The following is a 17,509-nucleotide window of genomic DNA, read 5'->3' on the forward strand; positions in this document are numbered from 1 at the left end:
TCCCGGGATCGAGTCCCGCATCGGGCTCCCTGCTCAGCAGGGAGTCTGCTTCTCCCTCTGACCCTCCTCCCTCTCATGCTCTCTGTCTCTCATTCTCTCTCTCTCAAATAAATAAATAAAATCTTAAAAAAAAAAAAGAAATGATTTTAACAGAAACAATAGTTCAATATTCTGTATTTTTAGAAACTTGAGAGATTCTTCCATCTTTACACTGGAGGATTCAGGTAAACTAAATTCTGATCTTAGAACAGGCCTGCAAGAAATACAGGGGAACTTTGGAAATGAAAGCTTAGGTACGGTTTCAGGGGACACGAGGGTTTTCTCATCTGAAACATCAAATACTTCTGTGAGTCAGGGACTCTGGTGCATGGTGAGGAATTTAGTTTTGATGACTAGATCTGAATCGGAATAGAAGTATCAAGGATACAGGCTATCTTCCATTATATACGAGTTAAGAACTTAGGGATACAGAAATAGCAATCATGATAAAGTCACCCAGCTGACCCACCTGGGCTCAGCGCCCTCTCCTCATAGATGCATTGCTCCGTTTAACTCCACATCCAGCCCTCAGTCACAATTAAGATTCTCTGTAACTAAAAGTCTCCTGTGACATCGGAAATATGAAAAATTCTGGCTGAAGCCGTTCGGACATCATTCAGGTGACATTTGAGTCATTCCCTTGAACAATGCCTAAACGGGGGCTCCTATGTAATTGGATGAATCAAATCAATAAAGAGAGTGGATATTTCCCCAGCACCCTTCCTCCCCCGCCGTCATTCACAATGTGTGACGCATCCCTTGATGCATTAAGTCCAGACCCGGAGTGTCACTGCTTTGGCAGCTCATCCTTTGGAAAGTGGCCTTCTAGGTCACATGGATGGGGATAGACATCTCTGCTAGAAAAACGATGCCTGAAAGTGAAGATTCAGCCCATCAGTGGCTGCCCACCAGGTCCCATGGAAATGTGACACTTTCAAGGCAAATGGATGGACTTGTTTTTTAGAGTAGTTTATAAAAATCGAGGCCCATCGAGTAGGGCGGTTATCACTAGACACGTTGTGATTTTCTCGTGTGGTCACCCCTCTGCCGGGGAGGGGTGAGCAGGGCCACCCTCACCCAATTCCACAAAGTGGCTCCTCTCAGGCACCCCTGCAGTGGAAGGACCCCTGAGCACCCAGGGCTACCCCTGAAAGGGGTCGTTCACAGAGCTCCCCCTTTCCAACAGTGTCAGGTCCTGTGGAGGACGTCAGGTATGGTGGTGACAGCCCAACGAGACGTGGGGCCCTATAGCAGACCCAGTGCTCACAAACCGCAAGAACTTGGCAGGCTTCTGGACCTTGTGCAGCCTCCGTCCGTCACCTGAAAAGGAGGGTTGTTGCTGTAGCTCTGTCCCTCCCCCCTGGAGACTTGGGCACGTGCTGCCCACAACGCGCAGAGCCCAGGACACCTGTATTGACATCATCATTATTATTCGACTGACAGAGGAAGTGCCCAACCTACTACATTTTCCCCCATCATTTCTTGAGCCCTTTCTAATCAGCCTCTTGACCCTTGATGCCATCAAAACTGCTCTTGCCAAAGACTTGGTCGGTCTCCTGGGCCCTCACCTGCTCTGCTCTCCTGTCCACCCTCATGTCCTTGGTGACTCGTGCGGCCCCATGCCTTTACACACCCCCTGCTGACTCCAGGCTTTATTTATAGCCCAGGTCTTCCTCCTGGACCCTGCGTGCCTCCAGTTCCTTCTTGACCTCTGCCTGGGCGGGGGCGTGTCTAAAAAGCACCCCAAACCAACATGTCCAAACCACTCTTGAAATCCCCTGCACACATGCTCTGCCCACGGCTGGCCACATTTTGTTACAGGTGACACCGCCCTTCCAGGTTCTCAGGCCAAGAACACTGGGGTCATCTTTGATGACTGCCTTTCTCTTGCACCCAATTCGCCAGCAAATCCTAGTGGTTCGTCCTTCAAAATAGCTGTAGAATCTGGCCATTCTCACCACCCCCAGTTCCAGCCTCCAGAGGGCTGTCTCTACCGACCTCCCCACACAGGGGCCAGAGTGAGCCTTTTAAAACACAATTCACATTCTGCCGTATCTTTGCTCCAAATGCGCTTGCTATCCTACTCACTTTAAAACTGAAAGCCCTTAAAATAGCCGTCAAGAACTGAAATCTGTCCCTCTACCATCTTTCTGTCTGCAGCCTGCACTGTTCTCCCCCTTGATCAACTCTGCGGGAGCCACACTGAGCGCCTGGGTGTTGCTCAAAGTAGGCATAACCCAATCCTACCCCAGGGCCTTGGCAATTGCTATTCCCTATGCCTGGAATGCTTTTTTTTTTTTTTTTCTCAGATAGCCCCATGGTACTCTCCTCTTTTCCTTCTATACTGATCTCCTACCTAAAACAGTCCCTGCATCCCATCACCCTCCTGAGCCTACTTAGTTTTTCATGGCACCCACCCACCACCTTATACTCTGGACGTGAATGATACAACTCCCTTGTTTAAAACCCTTCCTTGTCTCTCCTCTTTGCTATTAAAGGACAAAAATCCAAATCCCTTAACTTGGTGATGCAATCTAGTCCCACCTACCTCTCTGGTCTTAGCAAGCTGGGTCCAGCCTTTTGCAAACACACTGAGCACATCCTCTGGGCTTTGGTTCAGGCTGTTTTCTCACTCGGTCCTCACTCACCTCTCCCACAAAGCCCCCGATTCTCCTGGTGGGTGGGGGTGCCTGTGATTCCCAAGGGTTACTGCTGTCGTGCAATTGAGATGGGAGGCACTCAGTAGCCATTTACACGCAATGGTTAACCGAGATATAAATTAATATAACTAAGCCTATAACGAATATAGATTAAGTTAAATTTTTCATGAATATGCACTCACTCTACATCTGAGAGCCTGTAACCTATGACTTTACACTAATAGAAATAAGAGTGGACCCTTATGACCTCTGAAACGTCATCTGAATGTGAGCCGTGCTGGTTTCAGGGACCCAGGTCTGCCTCAAAAACAGCATAAGCACTGTAGTGTTTGAAGAGCACAAACATGTTTCTGATAGATTGTCCTGAATTCTGACAGCTAGTGCTAAGAAAGCACCGAACAAGCTTGAAACACTAGGCAAAGTCACTCCTATCAACTCCTTAGGGAGCCCTCACAACTGAGGACTATATGCAAAAGTTACGCCCACAGGACACAAGGGTAGAGATGGCAGCAGAGACGGTGAACTCTGATCAGTTTCAAAACAGACCAGAAAGAGATCTGTGACTTTTATGTTTATCCAGTGGACACTGGTGATCCATGTGCACAAGTCACCCCAAATATGTCATATTAACGGTTTGTTTCCTCAAGACACAAGAAATACCCCTCTGGTTTAAAAAGGTAATTTGTGGGGCGCCTGGGTGGCTCAGCCTGTTAAACGTCTGCCTTTGGCTCAAGTCATGATCCCAGGGTCCTGGGATTGAGCCCCGAGTGGAGCCCTGCATTGGGGGGGGTCCCTGCTCAGTGGGGAGTCTGCTTCTCCCTCTCCCTCTGCCCCTCCCCCACTGCTCGTGCTCTCTTATTCTCTCTCTCTCAAGTAAATAAAATCTTCGGGAAAAAAAAGGTAATTTGCAACTAATGAAAGGGACCCCACCTCTTACGAAAGGTCTTCATCCTTCATACCTGTTCTGCCGTAAACACAAAGCTGCGTTGCTTAACACAAGGACCATTAGGACCAAATGATGTGTCAGTACATTTCTGGGACAAGGTGACATTGTCACTGATGGTCTGCTGAAGGAAAGAAGCTAATTTTTTTTTTGAGCTTAAGCCTTTAGTAGTAACTTAATTAGGCCATCCTGTAAAATCATCACTAATAACTGTCAGAAGTACCCCTGAGTCACTAGAGGATGACAAAGCTTGGCAGAAAGCCTCTTCCATAGAGAAGAGGCGTCTAAAGTTCACCCTGCCTCTCTCAGAAACGTCCTCAAGGGGCACCAACAACACCCAAACCTCAGCCTGCCTCTTCCCGACCCCACTGCAGGACTTTGCTTCCTGAATGCTTTACACAGGCACGTGTAATAGACATACATGATATACAGCTATGCAATATGTACAATAGAATAGCACTTTAAACAAACAACCCTTCACCCTAGCACAACTATTTTCACTTTTGCAAGATTACATGCTAGTTCTTATCCACAGTCCTTTTTCTTACATGGTGTCAATCTCCTCGTATCCCAATTCTTTAACGTTATTCTGTTTGCCAAGTTTCTTTTTTCTTTTTTTAATTTATTTATGAGACAGAGAGAATATGCAGCTGGGAGGGGCAGAGAATCTCAAGCGGGCTCCATGCTGAGCATGAAGCCCTATGTAGGGCTCGATCCTACAACCCTGAGATCATGACCTGAGCTGAAACCAAGAGTCGGGCGCTCAATCGACTGAGCCACCCAGGCACCCCTGTTTTCCAAGTTTCTATAATCCTTTACCTATTGAGTGTTGCTAAGCTCCATGATCTTCTAACTTATACACTTATTTTGGGCATTTAGGGCAGAACCAGGTGCCTGAAGGGTGAGTTACAGCTTGTTGGTGTGTACTATTTGACAGACATAGTGGGCTTACAGTACTTTGACATTTTTTAAAAATTTTAATTAATTTAGAGTGCACAAGCAAGGGGAGGGGCAGAGGGAGAGAGAGAATCCCAAGCAGACTCCCCGCTGATCACAGAGCCCAATGCAGGGCTCCATCTCACGACCCTGAGATCATGACCTGAGCCGAAATCAAGAGTCAGACGCTTAACTGAGCCACCCAGGGGCACCTGTCATTCTTGTTTTTTAATTTGAATTAGTTGCCAAGAGAAAGGGATAGCCCTTAAAATTCAGATTTCTAATATTGAGATTTGGCAACTAGCAGCGGGAGTCCACCTTCAGAGATAGCATAAACTCTCCACTTTGCCACACTCCCCACCACTCCCTATTGCATTCATCAAGCCAGCTTCACTCAGATCACTTCTGAGTCCTGTACGCAGTTGTCTGCAACCTTTGATTTAATGTCTTGGCCTCCACAGATAAGGCTGCAGATGATGCCTTCAGGTCATGTTTTGCTTCTGTTGTATTATTTCCCTAGGGTATATTTCTCAAAGCAGGCTTACCAAGTGTATTTTTTTGCTCTTGCCATATTGTATTCTCTTTGGGATGTCTGTTGGGGCCACAGTCCTCTCTTGTGCAATAGCTGTCCCAGGCACCCTCCATGGGGACATTCAGCAAAAGCCCTGCTGAACTGGGCCAGTTGAATCCTCTCCCCTAGGAATTTGCAAATTAGATTTAAAGATAATGTGTTGGAGCTGATCTTCTTAAACTGAGGAAAGGCAAACTTTGGGCAATGGGGTGTATGTCTGGTCAAATACATGTGGAAAAGAAAAGAAAGCCAGTTCTGCAAAGAGAAAAAAGAATGAGCTAAAATGGGCAGAGAGATATCGAGGCAAGGAAGTGTGGAGCCAGAGGGAGGGAGGCAGGCAGGCAACAGTGGTTTCTGTTGGCACGAACCCAACAGGCTGAGAGCCTCTTTCTATTGTCTTGGTCCACGGCTGTGTCCCCCACCTGGCAGTGCCGGCATGTTGTAGGTGCTGAGATGTCTGCTGAACGCATAGATGAATCTGAAGATGACCACCTTTTGTCCCACCAGACCTGTAAGCATGTGAAATTGCTCTGACATTGTTCCTATCCCCGTCCAGGCACTGACAACCCCTTGCTGCCCATCCAGGGGTCTGTGCTGGACCATTCCTGCCAATCAGCAGCATGCCCCTCCTCCCCCACCAGCGCAGGGTCTCTTCTGTTATCGCTCCACCTGCTTCCAGGCCATTCCTCAGTTTCCTCTGGGAGATCCTTCAAATGTATGGCTGCCTGACTCTACCTGGATCTCTGCTCACGTGTCCCCCTTCCCAGAGGCCTCCTGACTGCCCATCTGACCACCTGCGTCGCTGCACCGTCTCTTTAGTCTGCTTTATTCCTCATCATAGCAATAAAAAATTATCATAACAAATATTCGTTTTGTTGTCTGTTGCCTCCAGTGAGAAAGTTCATGAGAGTAGAAACTTACTTCGTTCACCATTCTTTCCCCGAAACATGGTCCGACACATGGTTGGTGCCCCATTCGCTGATTCAACAGGTATTTACCAAGTGCCTACTATGTACAATTATGACCTAAAATATGTAACCATGCTGGAAGGCTTAGTGCAATGGGATAAGTTGAGAGAGGCAAGAGTATGAGTAATGCTGGGGATAGGTTTGTTGCAATTTTTAAGTAGCAGGGTCAGGGAAGGCCTCATGTAGGATGTAACATTCTAGCAAACACTCAAAGGAGGCGAGGAAGAGAGCCAGGCACACATCTGAGCAAAGAACATTTCAGGTGGCGAGCAGCCATTGCAAAGGTCCTGAGGCAGGAATGTGTGCAGGAAGCAGTCAAGTTTAGCTGTAAGGGGAGAGCAGCACTGGAAGAAGTGAAACATGAAACAGGAGCCAAGGGAGATTTAAGAGAAAATCTTACCAGGTATCAGTTACGTACAATAAAATGCACCCATGTTAAGTGTACAGTTTGATGAGTCTTGGTCCATGGATATATATAATCAACCACTGCCTTGGTCAAGACATAGAACATTTTCATTACCCCCAAAAGTTCCCTCCTCCCTGCATAGTCAACCCTCCACCTCCCGCTGCAGTGCGCTACAAGTTCTAGAATGTCATTTAGATGGAATCATGTCACAGGTACTCTCCTCGGTCTGGCTTATTTCACTCCACACAAAATTTTTGAGATCCATCCTGTTGTGTTTATCAGCAGTTCCTTTGTACCGTTAAGTAGAATTCCATCCTACGATTCAGCACGGCTTATTTATCCATTCATCTGTGCATGGACCTTGGGTTGTTTGCAGTTTTCCACTGTTATGAATAAAGCTACTATGAATGTTTGTGTACAAGTGATTCTTGGATCGATGTATTCGTTTCACTTGAGTAGGTGGAGACCTAGCAGAGGGATTTCTGGTTTGCACAGTTTAATGGGTATCTAACTTTATGAGAAAGTTACAAACTGTTTTCCAGGGAGGTTGTGCTGTTTTGCACTCCTCCTGGGTGCTCTGCACCTTTGCCAACACTTGGGATCATCGGTCTTTCTGATTGCAGCCACTGTACTGGGCTGGGCTTGTGGTAGCCCCTCACTGTGATTTTAATTTGCGTTTCTCTGATGAGAACGATATCGAGTATTTCTTCATGTCCTCATTAGAGACTTGTACACCTTCTCTTGTGGAATATGTGTTCATTCCTTTCATTGGGTTGTTGGCTTACTGAGTATTGGTTCTTTATATGTATATATATGTATATATGTATATATATATATATATATATATATATATATATATATATATATATATGTATATACATTTTATACCTTTCATCAGGAATGTGTATTGTGACTTTTCTCATAGCAGTGGCCGGTCTTTTCATTTTCTTACCAGTATCTCTCAGAGAGCAGATGTTTCTAATTCTGGCACAGCCGAATTTATCCATTTCTTGCTTATGTGGTTGATGTCTCAGCTAAGAAATGTCTGCCTACCTCAAGGTCATGAAGGGGGGTTCATGTTTTTTCTTGTAATTCCGCAGTTTTAACTTTTCCTTCAGGTGCATACAGGGTTCTGAGCAAGGACCTGACATGAGCCGACTTGTGCGTCAGAGACACCGCTGTGCTGTGTGGACGCTGGTGGGTGGCGCGCAGACCTGTGGGCACTCACGGGGAGGCCACGTGACCGTCCAGGTGGGGCCGGGCCGGCAGAGTGGGAGCGAGAAACAGCAGTCAGACTTGGGAAATATTCATCAGCGAGGTTTTCAGGCTTGTGTTCCATCCCTCCTTGATGAACAGTACTGAAATTTAAGACTTGCTTTGAGCCTGAAGGTTTGCTGTGCATTTTAACTTAGCTTCACTGAAGAACTGGTTTTAAGTTTTAATCTGCACATTGTTATTCTTTGGGCATGGCAGTCCCCAGTACAACAGGACAGTTCATCTATCACTCTTGGAAGATTGAGAAAAGGGAAACCAACACATTCCATGTCACGCCCTGCATCACTCCTGCTAGGACTCATAAATCCATGTCTTTGCCTTGGCCACTTCAATTCATGTGTGACCCTTTCTTTGACTCATGATTTATTGCTCTCAGTTACTCCTTTGGCCAGATTTATAAATGTAACTGTTCTGTCTTTATATAATACCTACTTTGTACACTAGGCAATGACAGCAAATTTATTGTCTATGAGTTGTTACCTTGAAAAATTACATCAATGCAAAGTGATTGCCTTTTAGCCTCCACAGACAATAAATTTAATTTTTTGGAGGGGGTGATATGAGTCATAGGATCATATATATAACCACTGATCACAGAATGAGGAGCAAGTTGGAAGTTCTGAGCAACAGAAGCCAAGAAAGGAGACTGTGTCTCTTGCCCAGCATGTATAAGCTCATCTCCTGGTGTTTGCTTTTCATAGGATGCTTACATCCTCTCCTCTCTCTGCCTGTCCCTGACTCCAGGGAAGAGAGCCTGCAGCTCTCAGGTAAGATGAATTTGTTCCCCTTCTGTTAGTCTTGGAAGAGTCTTCAAGGGTCTTAAATGCAAAGTTAGAGATAAGAATGGGAATTCTTGTTTGCAGGAGTCTTGTTAAATTGAGTCCTAGCTATGGATAGAATACTAGAGGACCCTTATAGCACATTTTAGATTTTTTTCTTTCTAAAATGTAAGGGAAAAAAAAGGGTAGCTTTATTTCACGTCATTCCTGTAACCCAAACTCTTGCTTTGGTCAAAAAAAAATTTTTTTTTCAGTTTAAAAAATTGTACTACATTGTAAGCATAATTTACTTTTCGTTTCTATTTTAAATGAACTGGTCGGATGTAGAATTTGGTTGTTCCAGTTGTAGATGAAAACTATTTTATGTTATTTTAAGTTAAAAGTAATCATCTGACATGTGTTACATGAAACACAAATGTTTATTAAAGAATTAAAAAGGGACAATCTGGAGCTAGAGATGACATCGGTTTCCAGGGCAAGTATCTTATCCTTTTTATGTTTCATTCAGTTTAAGTGTAAGTTGAATTAAAAAAAAAAAAATCAGTCAATACTTACTTGGCTATTTCCTCTTAATTTAGTTTAAGGAATAAAACAACTGATGCATTTAAAATTTAAATGGATTTTATCTTGTCTTTAAATTGGGGTACCTTTAGACTTTTTTTTTTAAGGAAAAAACTCTTCTATACCATTGATTTTATCATTTCTAGCCTCTAAAGTTTCTCCCAAGAGGCTTTTTGATGATGGCCAAGCACTGCTGGCCACTCACGGGTGCCTGTCCGTGGCTACAGCCCAGACTTCCTGTCATGTTACTGGCCCAAAACAGGCATTAACCTTATTGAATCTCTGTTATTTAAAAAGAACAGTGAAAAGCAAGCACGAGATGAAATCAAGACTGACTCTATCACTGTCCTCTTAAAAAATGTACATATTATTATAATCTTTTTAAAACTCAGATGGGTGCAACATCTTACTCAAACCCTAACAGGTGAGGGCCTCCCTTCAGGTTCTTATCTCAGTTTTTCTAATTTAGTTGTTCCTACATAAATGAGCCTCTTGACACACACACTTACATGTGGCCGGATTTTACAGATTTTTCATGAACATTCTTCAGAAATAATTGTGAATGTGCTCAGATGCCCTTATAATGGTTTCAATGCATTGTCTTCCAATTGAGGTTGTAGCTCAGTATCTGTAAACTGTAAGCGTGCTGCTATTCTGGGACTCCCAGAGCCTCTAATCTCAGCATGGCGGCAGCTGGCCAAGAGAGCTATCCTGGTGCCAAGTCTCCGCTGAGCATACCTTCCGTCTTCCACGCACATCCCACACACCTTCCATGCACATCCCATACGTATCCTACACACACTTGCCATACTTCTATTAAGCTGACCAAATCTCACATTAAATAATGTTACTATCAAAGTCTTTAAAAAGTATTTTAAAGGCTGACTCTTTTCTAATGATGACTGTATTCAAATCTTGGAAGGCCGGAAAGATAAGGAGTGCTGCCCTTTATCTGGTTTATCAGAAGAACATAAACAGTCGTCACGTGACTCTCAGAAAACCACCCTTCATTTTTCCTCTCCAATTTTATCACTCAACTATCTACAAGTAAAAGGTAATAGCCAGTTGAGAGGCTTGGCAAGGTCACACAAGGGTGTAGAGAGTCAGAATTAGACCCACTGCTCTTGATTTTCTGTCCTGCCGGCTTGCAAATCGGACCGTAGCACCCCATTTCTCTGTTAAGATACCACTGACAAGTCACAAACATTGCCATTGAAGGCATCTCTAGTATTCTCTCCCTGCCCCAGAGCTCCCCCAAGACAAGAGGGAACAGAAGTCACTGAAGAATGAACAACGTTACTAACCTTTATTATTACTCTGTGTAGCACCTGATGGAGATGCAAGATCAGCCTTGGATGAACTGGAAAGAGTGTCCCTCCTGCAAATGCTGCTGGAGATGTCAGGGGCAGAGAGGGGTGATGGTCTTAGGGAAGCAGGTAAAATAATTCTTGCATGTATAGGTGGTCTGATTTTATTGCTACCGAATTACTCTCTATTCTCATTCACTAGATGGGGTAAAAACCTGTTTTGGAATAGAAAGATGACTGATAAAATAGACTAATAAACTGCCCAACACTCTCCCCTTCTGGTGTAAAGACTCCTCTGCAATCTTGTGTTTTCATTTCTCACCAACTCCTTGCAAGCATCATGCTCTCCTTGGCACCTCAGCATATATATATATTTTTTTCTGCACAGATTATTTGGAGGGGAAGGAGGATATTATCCCAGTTTCCAATAAGTGCAATTTGAAATCCTGCTTTCCCCCTTGCTAAAATCTTAAGCAAACTACGTAAGCATCTGGTACCTCAGTTTCTTCATCGGTAGACAGGATTTGTACAAATACCCATCTCACACGGCTGTTGGGAAGGCAACGAGAAAATGAGGTAGACTGCTCTCCACAGTCACACACAGCCACCAAGAAACTGTCAGCTTTTACTGTTTTCTCTGACTCTACACACAGATACAAATGCTCAGGACATTCTGGAAATGAAATGGAGCCTTTTTCTTTTTTTTCTGAGAAGGGGGTGGGGGCAGGGAGAGGGAGGGTCTCCAGCAGGCTCCCTGCTGAGCACAGAGCCCAACTCCAAGATCATGACCTGAGCCAAAATCAAGAGTCCAACGCTTAACTGGCTGAGCCTCCCAGGCGCCCCCAAATGGAGACTTTTAATAGACATTGTTTAAGAGAAAGAAGTTCGTTCATTTAAAATGTTTCCAATAAACTACTGAACTGCTAACTTTTTGGGGAGAATGCAGTGCCCTTTGTGAACTCCCATCAGCAAGAAAGAAGCTGCCTTCAAGTAAATATTGCTGCAGAGTGAAAACAGGAAGATCAGAGGGGCGCCTGGGTGGCTCAGTCAGTTAAGCGTCTGCCTTTAGCTCACGTCATGATCCTGGGGTCCTAGGATCGAGACCCGCATCGGGCTCCTTGCTCCGCAGGGAGCCTGCTTCTTCCTCCCCCTGCCTCTCTGCCTACTTGTGCTCTGTCAAATAAATAAAATCTTAAAAAAAACCAAAACAAAACAGGAAGATCAGAAATTAATTATGACTTAATAATATTCTAAGAAAAACAAGCATAAACTGGAAATCACAGATCTGATGATGAATGGTTTCCAAATATTGTTTTCCAGGTCTCAGTACTGACATTGCTAACCCTAGAGGAAGTCTGAGAAAGGTAAGTGACCCTATTTACGACAGTTAGGCGAAGCATTTTATACCTTGACTTTAGAAGATCCAAAATGCTTGAACTGGGTAGTGTCCTGGGTAGAAATCATACCTTCAAGTAACTGGCCAATCAGTGTTATTTCAAAGCATTCATTTTTCTAAATTCTGATTCATATGTGACCATAGGAACTTGTCCAGTGCCTGTTTTGGGTAAAAATTATTTTAACAAGTTTAAGGGAATGAACAACAGATAAGGTCCCTGCTCTCCAGTCTGTTACCCCTCTGCTAGCTCTTTCATCATCCCCACATGTGGCCCAGGGGCCAGCAGCCCTGGTGTCACTTGGAAGCTCGTGTGAAATTCAGAATCTCCTACTGAATCAAAATCCGCATCCTAGCAGGCACCCCAGGTGACTCGCATTCGCATTCAAGCGTGGAAGCTGCTGCGTGTACCATCTAAGTGGAAGAATGCTGTGCTCAAACACAGAGGTGGAACATGGGTGGTAGAGGGCAGGGCACGGACGCTAATCTGGGTGCGGGGGAAAGACTGGGATAGGGAATTGGTGAATGACAGATAATATTAGATGGTTAGAAATGGCGTGCAATTCCCGGAGGGCCTCAGATGCTGAAAGAAAAGTCTGCATTTGACCATCACCAACACCCCCAAACTCTAAGTGCTTCCTGAAGGGTTTCTGGGTACACCAGTCCCACCAGCCAATCTACCATGCCTATTGTTCTAGCCTCTCCCGCCCCGCTGATTCTGTGTGTACATCAGCACATCAAAACCTCCAGGAAATCCCGACGTAAACTTATTTAATATTAATCAAGAACTTCCCAAACATTCTGGCCAGAGACATCTTTTTCGGTGTAGTACCCACTAACATCCTTATAAAAATATACTGGACACACTCCATCCCAGAGATGGCAGACACCACCTAAGGTCCCAACTGGGCAAAACCACCCAGAAGGGGTCCGTGTGGTATCTGCATGTGACAAAGTAAAAGTAATCATTCACGTATATATTCTTCTGAGTAGAAGGATTACAGTTAAAAACTCTAAAATCACAAAGGTGATTCATAGGATTTGCTCATGCAGTTCTGCAGTAGAAACAAAACTAAGGGCCCACGCTTCAAGAGAAGTTCATTTCAGGGGAAATAGAAGATGTTTCACACAGAAGATAATAAACGGACAGAACATGTTACTGGTTGATTATTTAAATAGAGATGGGTCAGTGAGGGCTTGGGGAACCTCAGGGCAATCAGAGGACTGACAGAGTAGATCCCTGGCGGGGTGCAGGGAGCCCTTCCAGAGCCACCACACTCCGGGCTCCTACTGCAATTACACCCCACACGACAGAGCAGGCACTTTTCAGGGGCCCTAAGTCTTAACTACGGCTCCTCTTTCTTGTAGGGTTCTTAATTCATTGATAATCTATGTTTTTTTGTTTGTGGATTTGGTTTCAGGCTTTGTCTGGACAAGATCTTAACATTTTCCTGAGTCATCTTTTGGACAGGAACAGGAAACAAGATAAGAAGCGTGGGTCTCCCTCTGAATGCTTCTGGAAATACTGTGTCTGAAGTGAAATGAACATCTACTAGTCAACTCAAAAACAGCCATCTTAGAAACTTAAAAACAAAAATGCCTGGTTTGAAAATAGTATAGAAAAAAAATCTAAGCAAACTAGACTCTGTCCATTATTATTTGGAAAATAAATCCTCTATGTTTTGCAAATATCATGAGTGGTCATTTTACTTATAAACGTGTCCTGAAAATTTATAACTTTTCTTTCCATCAATTTATTCTTGAATTCTCTGAAAATTTAAAAGTAAAGCTGTAAGTGAACAGAGGCAAAAGTAAAATTTATTTAAAATAGCTCAACTACAAACTGCTTAAATGTTATCTTACCTCCATGTCCTCTCAACCTTAAACATGACAACATATATTATTACTTAAAAAAAAAATCAGTGGGGCACCTGGGCGGCTCAGTCAGTTCAGCGTCTGCCTTCAGCTCAGGTCACGATCTCTGGGTCCTGGGATCGAGCTCCGTGTCCCCGGGGCTCCCTGATCAGCGGGGAGCCTGCTTCTCCCTCTGCCCCTCCCCCTGCTCCTGTGCAAGGGCGGGTGCACACTCTCTCTCAAATAAACAAAATTTTATTAAAAAAAAAAAAAAAGAAAAAGCTTTCACTTTCTGGATTTAAGATCTCAAGGACAAATCCATAGGGAAAGAGGTCTCAAACTCAAAGAACGGATGTGTCACCTCGGGGACCATGCTGACATTAAGTAGCTGTGGTAACACTGTGGCGTCTCGCGCCGTTGACACGAAGCTAACACTGGGTCTCCCACACACAACGCTGGCACCACAGAACTGTTTTATATTTATGAGGCCAGAAAGAGCTTCTGTGGAATACCCATGTGGGGTAACTGGGAGCCCTGGCCCGCGTTTCAGTGGTGTAGGCAATTACCCCTGCGGACGGGACTCTGGGGTTGGATTCGAACCTTCCCACCCCTGCTCCGGACACGCAGGTGCACTCTACGGAATCGGAAAGAATACTGCTGACGCTGAATTCTGTGAGTTAGGCCTTTCAGTGTTAGAAATATGCATGTATGTTGAGGACCCAGCGCTGCCCCGAGGGCTCGATGAGGTAATGGATTTGAAAGCTCAGCAGGAGCTCAGACGCTGTGACAACGCAAACACACAGCATTGCTGAGAAAACCAATGTTAATCCTGCCCCTTGCAATGCAACTTAATAAACATTTCATGATGATAAAAAATATTCAAGGCAAAGGTTTATTGACACGATGCAAAAATATCTCCGGTTCTACATGTACAGTTTGTTTTTACTTGAAAAAGATACCTGGTTGAAATATTAATAACCATTAAAAACAAGTAAATTCACACAATTATAAATTCAGTCGAAATGGAATTTCAATTTAGATTAAATTTACCTTGTGAATTATAACAAAGTTTTACTTAATTGCAAAACAACTCCATTCACACAGCATTCCGTTTTTCATAAATCCTGACCTCTTACCCAAGAAAATGCAGCTTTTTGGGTAACATTTATGTAAACATGGAAACCTATAATACACATTTTTATTACCAATTTCTGTAGTTATTAATACAAAAAGTTAATAAACTTGAACAAGAAAGTGTAAAAGTGGGTACAGCCCCCTCGGGGGGCAGCAGCGTCACTGCTGAGCCTCATTTCTCCCCTCCAGCAGTGCGAGCGTTCATGGTCCAATCCCTAAACACGCCAACTAATCTACTTGTCAACATATGAAAGTTATAAACGGTATTACAGATCTACCTACAACGAGCACCAGTTTCATGTCAAGTCTGGCATAATATGCACTCCATAAAATGTGTACTAAGGCAAAGAGATCAGCAAATTCAGATAAAACCAATATCCAGAAAGAATGAAAAAGAGGTGCTTACGTGATTGGAGAATGTAAGGTATAAAACGTGCGGCATGAAGCTGAGTGACCTCTAACAGCCACATGTCATTTCTCATTTATACAAATTAAAATTTTTGTCCCTGCAGAAGGTCATGATGAGTACATTGATGGATAATATCTTGGCTGGTTAGTTTTTTAAAATTTGATTTTTCACCAAGGGCAAAAATACCACACAACCTAACCAACACGACGAGGGCTTCGAAATCACTCAGTGATCAGGATGGAGTAGAATATGAGAGCTCCCCAGTCATAACACTGGAGTAGTTGCATGAAACAGCTTAGCATTTGAAAATGACACATAGAATTGCCTTCTAGGAAAACCTACTTTAGAAAGGAAACCCGAGCTACGGAAACTAAGAATCAGGGCCCTGCAATCACCATGGAATCATGGATAAAAAGGTTGAGTCTTCTAATTATTATCAGGATGCACTTTTATAAAAAAGTATAAAACTTGAAAAGAGGAAGAGTGTTTTTTTAAAACAAAATAGGAAACAAAACAAAACAACAAAAAAAGAAAAATCAGTCTGTTATATAGAAGATAAAAGGTTACTGCTCCTTCACTTGCTTCTAGTCCTCTTTCTGATCTGCGTGGGTCATACTGAGTCTGGGCAGGAATCATGGACTTCTCTAAAGAACACGGAGCTAACTTATCCAGTAAACAACCCACTCACTTCCTAGTAGACACAATCACGGCTGGCACAGGAAGCACTGATCTCTGGCTGCTTCTGCACTCCAGCGAGAACAGTGGAGCCCCCACGGGCCGCTGCTGTCCCCATGGACCGCTGCTGTCCCCGTGCAGCCCATCACGGCACTTACAAACCTCCAACAAGGATGGCCAGACCTCTTGTGTAAATTGGTTGGAAAGGAAGAGTTAACTGTTAATTTTGGGTGAGACAACATTTAAACACCAATTATTTTTGACATGACTTCTGAAACTTTTTACAGTCATTATTTTAAAACCAAAACATTAGAAAGGGGAATACCACTGGATGAGTGAGGAGCTCTTTCTATTTTCATGTCACACATGCAAAAGCTAACTTCAACTCTCTGACAAATAAGCTCATGGTAAGTCGATTGTTAAGGCAGGACTTTGGGAATTTCAGTGGAAGGTGGAAAATTAAAAGGAAAAGCGTCCACATGAACAAAGCTCAAAATCCAACCCCAACACGCAGGTATGTCCGGTGTACCGATGGGTGGTATTTGCTACTACTGGTAAATACAGAAGCGACTCGCGTTGTGGGCAAATGAGAACGTTTCATTTGAACTACGGAAGGACGCGCCAAGCTGCCCAAGGACCAGATGAAAGTACCGCGTTTCTGGGAACCATTCTGAAAACCAGATGGCCTGCAGGGGGGATGTCAAGTGCTCTCACAGGGAAAACGCTTTCTGTAACAACAGAACAAAATGAAGGAGGCCAGGGCTCGGGGCTCTTTCTGGCTCTGCTTCTGACTGCCGTCGATTTCGGGTGCCACCTGTGCACACCCCTCTCTCGAGACCATCCGATCTCCTCAGAGGACGGCTACACTAGAAAACCACCTAACTGACAGCTGTAAGACTCCAGGAACACGGACATAAAAGACTGTATGTATGACGTCTGCTTCAGAGAAACGATGCCTGTTAAAAAAGTCAAGAAGGGAAAACCTTAACATTCAGTGACAACTTCATGGCCACTTAGAGTCGGGGTTTAAAGAGACACACGAAGAGGCCCGGTTGTCCAGCGGGCCCCGGGGGGCGCGCCTCCACGGCCACTCAACCGCTGCTCGCTGCTGCAGCTTGACCACGGGGTTCTGCGGCGTCGCCGAGGGAGTCTTGGCTTTCGCAAGTGACGCAGCCCTCCGAGAAAGAACAAGAGCGGGCAGCATGACATGATGTCATTTGGAAAGTTTAGAATCAGTAAAGTGCTGGCCAAGCACCTTATGTCTAGTCCCCAATTTATTCAGTTCATGTCTAAGAAGAACCTATGTGACAGTTCATTCCTAATTGTTGTTAGAAGGAACATGACAATTATTTACACACTGTTGCTTACATTACTTTGGGACTCACTCATTTACTCTTCTACTCAAAACCCACAAAAACAGTAGTTTAAGAACAAGGACACTTGAAATGAGTAACGGGCTCAGCTCCTGCTTTTTGGCAATGCCACCTCTAACCAGGCTTAAGTTGCGGGAACGCATTCGTTTCTTTAAAAAGGAGGGTGGGAGGATACCAGCACCTGTTTACTTCAGAAGCCTAAACACCCCACTGTTCTGAACACCTA

The 17,509-nt window shown here is 44.2% G+C and overlaps 2 protein-coding genes across 11 annotated transcripts in view; one reads left to right on the forward strand and one right to left on the reverse strand.

The window, feature by feature from the left end:
* Positions 1-8,462: 8,462 nt before the first annotated feature.
* Positions 8,463-13,435, forward strand: UTS2 (urotensin 2). Its single transcript, XM_045895525.2, has 4 exons — positions 8,463-8,565; positions 10,464-10,574; positions 11,766-11,808; positions 13,253-13,435. Exons 1-4 carry the CDS (start codon positions 8,463-8,465, stop codon positions 13,371-13,373), a joined length of 378 nt encoding a protein of 125 aa, XP_045751481.1. The 3' UTR covers positions 13,374-13,435.
* Positions 13,436-14,566: 1,131 nt separating this feature from the next.
* PER3 (period circadian regulator 3) overlaps positions 14,567-17,509 on the reverse strand; it is a 57,320-nt gene continuing 54,377 nt past the window's right edge. For all 10 annotated transcript variants that reach the window (XM_064590007.1, XM_064590008.1, XM_064590014.1 and 7 more), the window contains one exon: positions 14,567-17,085. In XM_064590007.1, the coding sequence (XP_064446077.1) occupies positions 17,002-17,085 (84 nt within the window). In that variant the 3' untranslated portion in view covers positions 14,567-17,001. The remainder of the gene's footprint in view (positions 17,086-17,509) is intronic.

Source organism: Mirounga angustirostris, unplaced genomic scaffold (assembly GCF_029215605.1).
Source record: "Mirounga angustirostris isolate CCGP_5_RB_7025 unplaced genomic scaffold, mMirAng1.0.hap1 SCAF_4, whole genome shotgun sequence".
NCBI classification, from domain to species: domain Eukaryota; kingdom Metazoa; phylum Chordata; class Mammalia; order Carnivora; family Phocidae; genus Mirounga; species Mirounga angustirostris.